This window comes from Apteryx rowi, unplaced genomic scaffold (genome assembly GCF_003343035.1).
Source record: "Apteryx rowi isolate R43461 unplaced genomic scaffold, aptRow1 scaffold_840, whole genome shotgun sequence".
NCBI classification, from domain to species: Eukaryota; Metazoa; Chordata; class Aves; order Apterygiformes; family Apterygidae; genus Apteryx; species Apteryx rowi.
The window spans coordinates 156,878-167,649 of record NW_020451139.1 but is presented as its reverse complement, the minus strand read 5'-3'; the positions used below and the strand labels follow the sequence as shown (position 1 = coordinate 167,649).

General features: G+C 39.0%; 1 protein-coding gene across 1 annotated transcript in view; it reads left to right on the top strand.

The window, feature by feature from the left end:
* The first annotated feature begins 6 nt into the window (after window positions 1-6).
* UTP23 (UTP23, small subunit processome component) overlaps window positions 7-10,772 on the top strand; it is a 15,520-nt gene continuing 4,754 nt past the window's right edge. Inside the window, exon 1 of the mRNA XM_026090020.1 lies at window positions 7-448. Within this exon, the coding sequence (XP_025945805.1) occupies window positions 297-448 (152 nt within the window). The 5' untranslated portion in view covers window positions 7-296. The remainder of the gene's footprint in view (window positions 449-10,772) is intronic.

Genomic DNA, 10,772 nt, shown 5'->3' with positions numbered 1-10,772 from the left:
CATGGCGGCGGGGCGGCCCTGTGCGCGGTGCGCGGCCTCGGTGTTGCCCCGGGCCCCCGCAGACGCGAGGGAGGATTTGCAGCTAGTAAACCAGCTTGCAATAAGGGGAGAAAAGCTTCCCGCAAGGAGCTGCGAAAGCGCAGGATTGCGGCTAGCGAAGACAAGGGCGTTTGAGGCAGCGTGTGGGCCTTGAGCCGCGTAACCGAACCGGGCGCTGGGGGTGGTGCGCAACCCGGAGATTGAATAGAAACAAAAGCCTGAACTATGCCCCGTGTTGTTCTCAAGAAGGGGTTTAAATGTCGTATGAAAAATCGACTGCTGTTTTTGCTGTGCTTAAAAAAATGTATATATTATTCCAATCCCTACATAGTCTGCTGAACAATGAAACTGGTTTTGAACGAAAGGTGGATGCACCAAACACCCCCGAGTTCTCCAGACTCTGTGCCAGGTATGTGACTTCATAACAATTCACCACAAGCCTTTCTAACAGCATAGTTGACACTAATTTCTAACTGGAGGAGGGAGACAGATTTACCAATGCCAATACCAAAATGTATCTGCAGCTAAGCAAGCGGACACAGACCCAGCATTTGCTGTTCTGTAAGACATCCCTAACATCAGGGCTGGAAGAAATTCAAACCATCTAGTACATTGCTTGCACCCACCAGGCAAATCGTATCTTGAATGCCACTTACTACAACTGCATCAGCTATAACAAGAAACCTGGATACCTCACTAAGCAATGAACACCTCATGATAGATATCTAAAATTAAGTAAGATGAATCCCACTTAAATTTCTCATTGAGGAGAAAAGCCTATTAAGTGGAGATTGAGGTGAAAGTTCAGAATTGCAGTATCCTTGAGGTCAAATGTGCCCCAGTGCCCAAGGAGAATGAAGTGTGCATATGCAGCAGCATTAGGGCATTGTTCTTAAAAGTATGGTTTGCAGAGAGGCTGATGCAATAACAACAAAGAGTTTCAAGGTGGTATACTGTGGCCAATGAGCTCAGCCATCACGTAGGTGTTGTAAATTTGAGTCCTACCCTGAGCAGGCATCCACGACTGAATGTTGCACTCCCACTGGCATTGCCTTTTGAAGTTTTTCTAGAGAGCAAAGTTTCTTGATTCAATATTAGTATTTCACAGTGCTGTTATATGCACATGCATATCCAGATTTAATTTACCAATATAATCAAATAGCTTAAATTAAAGAAAACTAAGGCTAGGAAACAGTGTTATGGTAATACAGTGGTTTTCAACTCCAGTCCATGGACTCCTGGAGATTTGTGGGCTACTTCAAAGATGTTGGTGAAAGGTACTTAAAAAGGAAAAACATGCCTTCTGTCAGTAAATGCACAGTGCTTCACCACTGGCAAATTCTTAGGGATCTGAAAATTGAAGAGGGTTGAAAACCCCTGGGATAACAACTGTGATTCATTATTCCTGCCTATCAGTTCTTGAACAGAAACTCCGTGTAATTAAAAAAAAAAAAGTAGCTGCAGCACAGAACATCAGCATGTTCAAAGAGGTTGCTGTGGGCACCCAAAATAGCCCTATTATAGGGACTGGTATAAGGCTCACATTACTTAATGCACTGCCAAAATAATTCAGTCAATTTGGTTAATTATGATTAACATGAAAAATGAAACATTTTGCAAACATCACCAAACATCAACTTTCTACTATATATAACTCATCAGATCACTGGAAGTCAACAGACCACAGTAGAAAATTTTAGTACTGAAAATACTGAATTCTTTAAGAGAAGAACATAAAAAGGACATCAAACTGAAAAATGTTAGTCACATTGCCCAAGCTACTCATGAAAACCACAGAACAGAAGACTTCCATCCCGCCATGGCTTAGAAAATTCAAGTAGTGCACAAACTCTATTAATCATTTTTAAGCGATACTCTAAGTCAAAAGACAGATGGAACAAAACAAAACCACCTTCTTCCCCACTCCTGCTTAAAAAAAACCTTTGGTATAACTCAGATGCATCATTTCCCTCTACAACATTGCTGCATCATATCAGTGCTATGAGCAGAACTAATGTTGCTAAATGGAAATTATCTGATTAAGGGTTCAAAGATGTAATCCCTTCCAAATTGTCAGACTGCCTTTACCTTAAGGGCTAAACCAACTTGAATTACTTTTGTATATGCTGCAGGCTAAGGGCAGGCACATGAATAGTTACCAGAGATCAGCTAACCTGCAATGACTTGTTACCACTTGGTAAATGGGTTGTGTCTGAATTCTGTGTTTGCTCCCTGCCCTCTCAAAAATTCCAAATATTTCTAAGCATAATGAATACCTTAATTTCATTATCAAAAAGTATACAGGAGAGGGAAGAATCACTTAGGAAACAAATATAGCAGTCTGTACTTGTATTGAGACACAACAGCACCCCAAATACAAAGCTACATTAATAACTACAATTGCCTAAAACAACATTCATTATCTACAAAAAGAAATTAGTTACATTAAAACAACCTCCAAAACTCAGTGGCAATAGATTCTCCTAATGCAGAGTTAAAATTGTCTTGTAATATCTTGCACCCTTATAGAAGTTTCAAGCTCAGAAAAGCTCAGTTTTCTGGAAGAGATGAGGTATTCAGGCTCAAGATATACAAATACTTAGCACATCTCCTTATGAGGGTAATACTGACCTTCTTCAATCTGCCATGACATATAACATACCTACTCTGCCTTAGCAGGTGGATTCCTCAAAAAATAATGTAAAAATCTCACATCTTTTCTATGTAAAGTAAGGTTTATATTTGAGAGAGCTGTAGTGAATATAAAGCTATAGCTAATTCCTACATTTAAATACAAAACTTACTCCACGTAATTCTACACATGCTAAATGACACAGTCTCTTTGCTCCTTCTGAAATCCCTTTCTTACTCACAGAATGCCTCTCACTTATATACCATTCTCATATCCCATAGGGAGACTGAAAATCCTTATGACAAGAAGCTCCCTCTGTGTCAACGGTAGCACCAGTTTCAGAAACCGTGACTGAAGGGGGGCAGACAAGGTGTCTTAAATCATTCCCTTCTTTCCTTTGTTTACAAACAAAAGAGGTCAGAGGGAAGATGTAACAGGAATCCTCAGGTCTCTATAGTAGTCACAATTTTGCCAAGTGCATTCATTAGTCCTTCCATTAACTACAGTTATATGTAACACAGTAACACTGAGTGCTGTGTGCAGGCAATTTCAAATACCTACTACAGCTTCAGGAACCAGAGTTGTGTATTAAGCCTGTATAGGTTCTTTCTAAAGCAAATAAAATATCTCCTGGCATATCAACTCTATGCTGACCACGGTTCTCACTGATAAATAAGGTAGCGCTCTACGCCTACTTCGTTCAGATATAAATCACTTCACCAGATGCAAGTCACTGAAGAATCAGGTCCTTTTTATACTTACCTCTACAGGATCTAGCACATTATGCTTCACTGAAAAATAATAACCCTCTAAGGTATCAGATATTCATCCAACGCTTCTTTACCACTTTCCACATATTAGCTTAATGTGAAAATTTAAGATCAGGTTATATAATTGCATTGGCATTTTGTGCCAAAGAATTTTTAAGCACTAGTATATGTCATGAGGCTAAGTGTGATTTTAGAAGTTATTGGTGCCTATACTGAGGCCCATTCCACATTTTTTTTCTAATTTTCATCAAAAGAATCAAAGTGAAGAAATTGGTTTTATTGGATTTTTTATTTGAAATAAGAAATGAAAAATAATAAGGTGCACCAGTGATAGAACAATGGTAAAGGTGGGAGCTGCAACAGCGTAAGAAAGCCCTGGAGACAAACACCAAATGTAATAAAGGAACTACAGGACCAGAATGTGAGCTTTGAAAATACAATTTCTTTTTTGTAAAAATGGAGGTTTCAGAGGCCAACCTTGGTTTCAGCCACACTTTTAGAAAGGCAATCTTTTAGCATTTGTTTGACTAAATATGAAAGTATCACAGTAAAAAAATAATGGTGCAGCTATCCTGAATAGTGCCATAATAAGATATTTCTGCACATGAAGGAAATATTTTAGTAATATGAGCTCTTCCCTAGGGAAAATCTTTTTCACTGCTCAATATTTTAACTGCTTTTTCCAATAACTGTTTTCAGTTACCTTCTATTCTTATCCATTCTTTGAAATTCCAGGTGTTTATAGCTAATTTTCATTGTTAATGGATCATTTACTATAGCACCTCAAAACCTGCAACATACAACTAGCAGGAATAAAAAAAGGACACAGGAATTAACAATAAAATTACCTAACTGAAAATGTAGTTGATGAAAAAGACTGAGGCATTTTAACAGTTAATTTTGGCCTGTAAAACAAAGAAATTTGTTATTTGCACAAACTGACTGTAAGCTCCTAAGCAGAGCCAGACTTTTGCTATATTATCAAGTCAGAGAATTATACAAGCATAGGGAATATATATAATTCATCACTACAATATAAAGTTTCTGCTTTTCTGTTCCCAATTAATTGAGAGATTTCTCCCTGAAATCAATGAGTGGGTGAAAAGATATATCTCATGCAACAGAACTGAATTCTGTTGCACAAATCAGAATTTTGGCCATAAAGTTAATTTCTTATCCGAGATATGCTTCCCGGGTAATTTCACTTTTGTTGTCAATTTGTTCAGCCTTATCTTCACAATCAACTAAAGCACCTTCTGATTCTTCATGACACATATGCTATCACATGTCTAAGATAACAATCTTCTCTCAGGAGAGCAAGAGATGAGGAAACAAATGCGAGTAAGCTTTCCAAAATTACAAAATATTTTATCTCCAAAGTAAGACATCAGTGTAGTTGTACAAAAGAACTAAACTGGGCCTCATAAATTTACTTTTTACCATAAAAATAAACAAAAGGAAAAAGGAAAAAAAAGGAAAGGGATGCTGTGCACAAAATGAAACAAGAGATACTTTCATAGGCACAATAGGAGACAACATGTAAAACATCAGTCCTTTCTTCCCCACAATCTACCTATCACATCAGCTATCACATAATTAGTGTCTGGCAAGATATCTTCCTATCTTCTGCTTTCTTTCTGCTCCCCAAATTGAAGCTAAGTGACAATCCTGGGTCCTCTACAAAGGCATCCTATGTAAGTACGTTCTTCTAGATGATGGACCTTCTACTTTACTCTTAGCTCAAGCGCACCTAAGAGCTTTACAAGCAGAGGTAGCAGCACAGCAACATGCGTAGAGTCATGCGTAGAGTGCAGTGGCAACTAACTAGCGCAGATATCAATGAACAGGGCAGGGAGGAACGGCTGCTCTCAAAGGATGCCAATCTGCATTTCTACAGCAGCATCAAAACATTTGTTTAACATGTACATCTTAAAGAGCTGCATCAATTGAAAAAGCTGCATAAATTAAGTGATGTGTACTCAGTGTATCCATTCAGAAATACAAAAGATTTAATTTACTTAGGTGAGATCCAGTTTTGTTCAGCATTTGTGTAAATTTAGCTCAAAATCAAAAGAAAAAGGAAAAAAGCTGGCATAACATTTGAGAAGCTGTCAAGAATCCTATTCATTATTTTCAGCCCTACATTTTATTTCAGCTCTAGTAAGAAAGCTAAAGTTGACTGTGAAACCTTTGTTCTCCAGAGTATTCCCACAGTAGTCTCTACTATAAGTAATTATTTATAAGCCTATGTATCCAATGTATTCTTTTTCTTACTCATGGAAGCCACCAGTAAGTAAGTACCTAAATGTGCTAACACTTGCATGTTAAATGTATTCTTCCTGTGAGACACAATTTACAAACTGCGGTAAGTGTCAATGTGGAACATACTGTGATAGTCAGGGTATTTAAGGCAGAAGTGATTTTCTAATTAAGGGGTAGGGTAACAGTAGAGCCTGAAAGGTTCTGAGAGCTTCTCATCACAGATAAAATTCTCATCTGCTGAGTTCATACCCAATTCATAAAATAAAAAACAGGGGTTGTCACAGTCATATTTATTATAAGTCCAGATGCTGCATTCCCATGGGGTGACAGAAAAATAAGTATTATAAAAGGTAAATCTACATAATGAAGGCTATGATTTGTGTTCAGAGAGAACTTCCTATAGCAAAAGCAGCCCCAAGGTAATGGAAGGAGGGGCCAGCCATAAATAACAAGCATTCTGACAAATATAATTTTGCATATTAAATGGTGCTGAATCTTTTTCTGTGTCCAAAACATACCTCTGAAAAATTCTAAATTACATCTAGGAAAGTATTTTCCAGATATACTGCAACAACATGTTTTATTCTCCTGTGTTTATTTATTATAGTTTTGTTTCCAAATGTTGTAATTGAAAACCTTACTCTTTTTTCTAAATAAGATCATGTTTCATATTTAAGCTTGTCTGATGTTAAGAATGATCATAGATAACCACAGAGCACATTTGCCCAAAAGCAACACATTTAGATTAAAAAGGTCTGACACAAGGCAAATTTGGGAGAATCAGGAGTTTAGATCTTTTTCTTACCAAGCTACAAGCATTTGCCAAGTGCCAGCTATTAAGAAAAATCTTTGTTATTAGGCCTACATCAAAGCTCTTTTGATAAAGAACAGATATAGAACAACTAAAGAACACATAGCTTCAAGTAATCTACATGTTAAAGCAAATTTATCTTTTTTAATTCTATTGCTGCAATACCTAGCATCTCAAAACAAGAGCTGAACTCATGAATGCCAGGAGATGGTCTTCTCTGCAAGAGCTAAAACTCTACTGAAACAAGAAATTTCATGAGCAGTGCAACTGGTGAATCCTGGTTTCCTATAATGCATGGCTCATCATTGCTCACATTTGTCAAGTCCAGTACAAAACTGTTCTCATGCTTTGGGTATATAGATGGCCTTCTTCTTCTGCGTGACAACTTATTTTCATAAATAGCATATACTTACCCACAGTGTATTAATGTTCTTGGTAAAGTCATAAAAACTGTTTTCTTAGATCAGAACTGTAATCTAGACCAGTATCCTGTCTGGCAGTGGTCAGGGGCCTATGTCTTAGAAAAAGAAATTCTACATTTCAAATTCTGCTTCCTGTCGATGAACAAACAAGTCAGTTAATAAAGGCAGTGCTTCAACACCTTCAGCTCTCCTCTTCAGGCGTGCTTCCGTAATGCTACCCATGGCTAGCAATCTACTGATAATTCTTCAGCAGTTGGTTTGTTAGTCCTTCAATAAAATGCTTACTTTAAAAGCAAAACCCAACCCTCAAAGCCCTTTACTGGATAACTGATGAAAATTCTCAATTTAAAATATAATAGCAAGTAATTGCAAGTAAGATATCCCCAAAGCTTTATGACAACCTTTGTTGTGTTACACAGTTTCTGCAAGGGTATGTGGAATGTGAGAGCATCCGGTTCGTTAGGTTACCTGGTTAAGGACTACTCAGTATAAAAGAAACAGCAAATAATAAGGAAAGTGATAAATTAAACACACACAGTCACAAAAATATTAACAAATGAGTAGGTGATAATGGAGACAGTAGTGAAGACCACAACTCTGCAGCCACTGATTGATGGGCCATTAAAGGAGCTACTCAGACTCAGGCTTGAACTTAGTCACTGATAAGAAGGAGCAAACATGATTATCATAAGTATTATGGGATATTTGAAGGGGCTTGTGAGACTGTGCAAAACTTACAGGATATTAGAAGGGGTTTGTGGGATTATATAAAACTTACTATGGGGTGTTCAAGGGAAGGGCCAAAGACAGGGAGAGGGAAGGATCAGAGTGGATCTGTGAGGAAGAAGTGTGGGAAACTGGGGAGAAGTGTGGTCACCTGTAAGAAGGTGGCTGCTCAGTGCGCTTGTCTGATGGAGCCCTGCACCTGAGCACCACGGTTTATCCAACCTTCATATAAAAGCCTTTTCTTAAGTATTTTTTTTTCTGTGCAATCTCTATCCTGTGTGTAAGTGCTGCAAGTCTATGTGCCAGCAACTGGAGAAGTTGTGGATCACAGGGCCTGTAGGTCTGGGCACCAGCGACTGGAGGGACCGGTGTGCAAGAGATGTCTGGGTTCCAGAAACCTGCACCTGTGTGTGTGTGCGCATGTGTGCATGCATGCACATGTGTGAGAAAGGTCTAAATGCCAGCAACTGGAAAGACCTGAGTGTTTATCTTTCCTCAGTGAATTTAATTCTGTGTATGTGTAATTTGGTAGCAAACTTAAAGCTGGACTAGCTGGCGAGTAGGAGGCCACATCCACACTGGGTTAAGGGAGCTCAGGGTCCAGGCATGGATATTAGACAGACTTAGAGGCCATACTGATAATTCAAGGGATCTGTGAATATGGGTATGCTTGTTAACCTAGAGGGTACGGGCACGTGTGCTTTCACTAATGAACTCAGTGCTGTTTGGCTGAAAAGGAGGAATGGGACTAGGCTACCTTTACTTACGTTTTATGTGAGTTCCGGTAGTGTTATATGCAGGCAATGCTAAGGGCAGTGCTCCGTATGAGGTAGTCTGTGTGTCTATGTGCCTCTCTGGGATACATGCTCAGCCTGTTAAGACTCTTCCTGGGTCTTAAGAGTGCATCCAGCTGGACTTCAGCAGCTGGGAAGGAGGAATCCCTGGTCCTGGAGTCCACTGGATTCAGTGGCTCCCATAATGACCTCAACAAGGTTTTTTGGTTATTGTGTTTCTTTAATCCACTGTACAGCAGATATATAGGAACAATAAAATAAATGAATTTAAAAGGAAAGCAGTGAACTTTAAATAAAATTCTGTCAAATATCAAACAAAATGTTGAAGAAAAAATACTTCTCTGAACTACAGACATTATTTTTATCAGTTAAAATTTATTTTAAAAATCTGAAAAGAATCGCACAGAAATGAAATAAAATTGACAGCATGGTATTGCAAGTAGTTTATCATATAATTAATGCTATCTTCTGCACAAAGAAGTAGTAATCTATGTTCTTGTCTTGCCTGCTAGCCTTCTGAACATATTTTACCATACCAATCACATCACAGCTTGCCTATGATGATACTATTACAAATTGAGCAGGATAAGCAGGGGAAAGAACATCTCATCACAATGATATTTAACGCCCTGCCCTGGATTATATCTTATTTTGTATTTAGTTCAAAATGATGACTAGTTCAAGCTCTCATTCACTTGCCTTTTCTTTTTCTCTCCATTCTGTAATAGCAGCTGCAATCATTATAGATTCTGCATTCTAGCTGACAGTTCCAGGGTGAGATGTGCTGGCAAAGTGTTCTTAACAGGGAATACTGCCTATCTGTGGGTAGTTAATTTGGCGAAAAAGTCTTTGGGGGAAAAAAAAAGAATTAATCCAATAACGTTTTTTTTGGAGTCTCGTTGAGTGTCTTGGCTTGATTCTTTTTAAATGATTCCTTTATGAAGATAGACAGAGGAACTGGGATACCATGCCAGTATGAGAACAGGTAAGTTACACGGCAGAAGTTTAATAAAGAATGATGAATTCAGCATATCACTTAGCTATAGAATAAGTCATGCATGTCCATTCACAAACAAATGGATCTGTCTCTAGTTGGGTAAAAGTGGGAAACAAGGATTTACAGACAGAAAAACACTGTCAACAGCACAGTTGTATCCCAGGTAAAATACTCTCAATCACTTATTCTTCTTCACTCCTTTTTATCCTATAAGCACTTTAAAATATTTTCCATTTAAAGTTGATCTGAATTCCTAGAATAATAATTGTTTTTACTTTTTTCAGTAAACTGAGTTTCTGTTACACTAACTGACCTGCTTGGAAGCAGATGCTTCCCATATCTATTTGCTAACAAAAAGAGCAATATGACAGGTGGATACTTACTTAAATGACCTTGGAGCAATCTGACTGATTGCAATTGAGCTGCCAGGTACCTCCCATTTTTTGCTTGCATTACAGTTGTCCCTGGCAGAAAGACATCTCCCATTGTCCCTGCGCAGAGAAACAGATGTCCCTAATTATCATTTAGATGGTAATAAGACATCACTTCCCTTCACCTGCCTAGTATATACACGTTCAGTTCAGTTTCTTAACTGCCAAACGTGTGGTGTGCTCAGCTTTTCTGATGAATGGGAGGGGCTCCTATGTGCAATCTAACTTTCTGAGTGACAGCTGTTTCCCCATATTACAGTGAAATTAAGTTTTCTATTTGCCTATTTGTTTTATATTTGTCATGGAAAAAAAGAATATTAAAACATAAAATACATACTTTTCAACTATAGATGAATTTTGTGCACACAGAATATAAGAAGTTGGTGTACCAAATACAGCCCAACAAGCAGGCAATATGCCTTCCCAAAGAAAGTTAAACCATGTTCAGGTCTCCGGGACAGCAATTTAAAGTTAGTAATTACACTAAATTAGGCCTGAACTAGGCAAACATCTGGTGTTTTTTCTGATCTTGACAATGGTTGGCAGTAGACTGGCACTACAAACACACAGTAATAAACTCTGCTTTTAGGCAGTAAGCATGAAACGCATGGCAAGCGAACGGGACCACTTGCTTGCCTCGCACGCTTGCCGCCCGCCAAGGGCGAGAGGCACGCTGAGCTCCCCAGAGCTGTGCATCGGGGCGCCGCCGCTCTTGCTCAGAGTTACAAGGGAGCGGGAAAAGGCTGCTCAGCCCTCGCCAAGGTGGGCACACGGGGAGCGTTTAGCCCTAGCAGCGGTACGGGCCGCACGCGGCCCTTTCTTTAGCACTGGCGGGGCGCGGCGGGCTCTGAGGCAGCCCAGCGCCGCTGCGGGGGGCCGCGGGCGCGG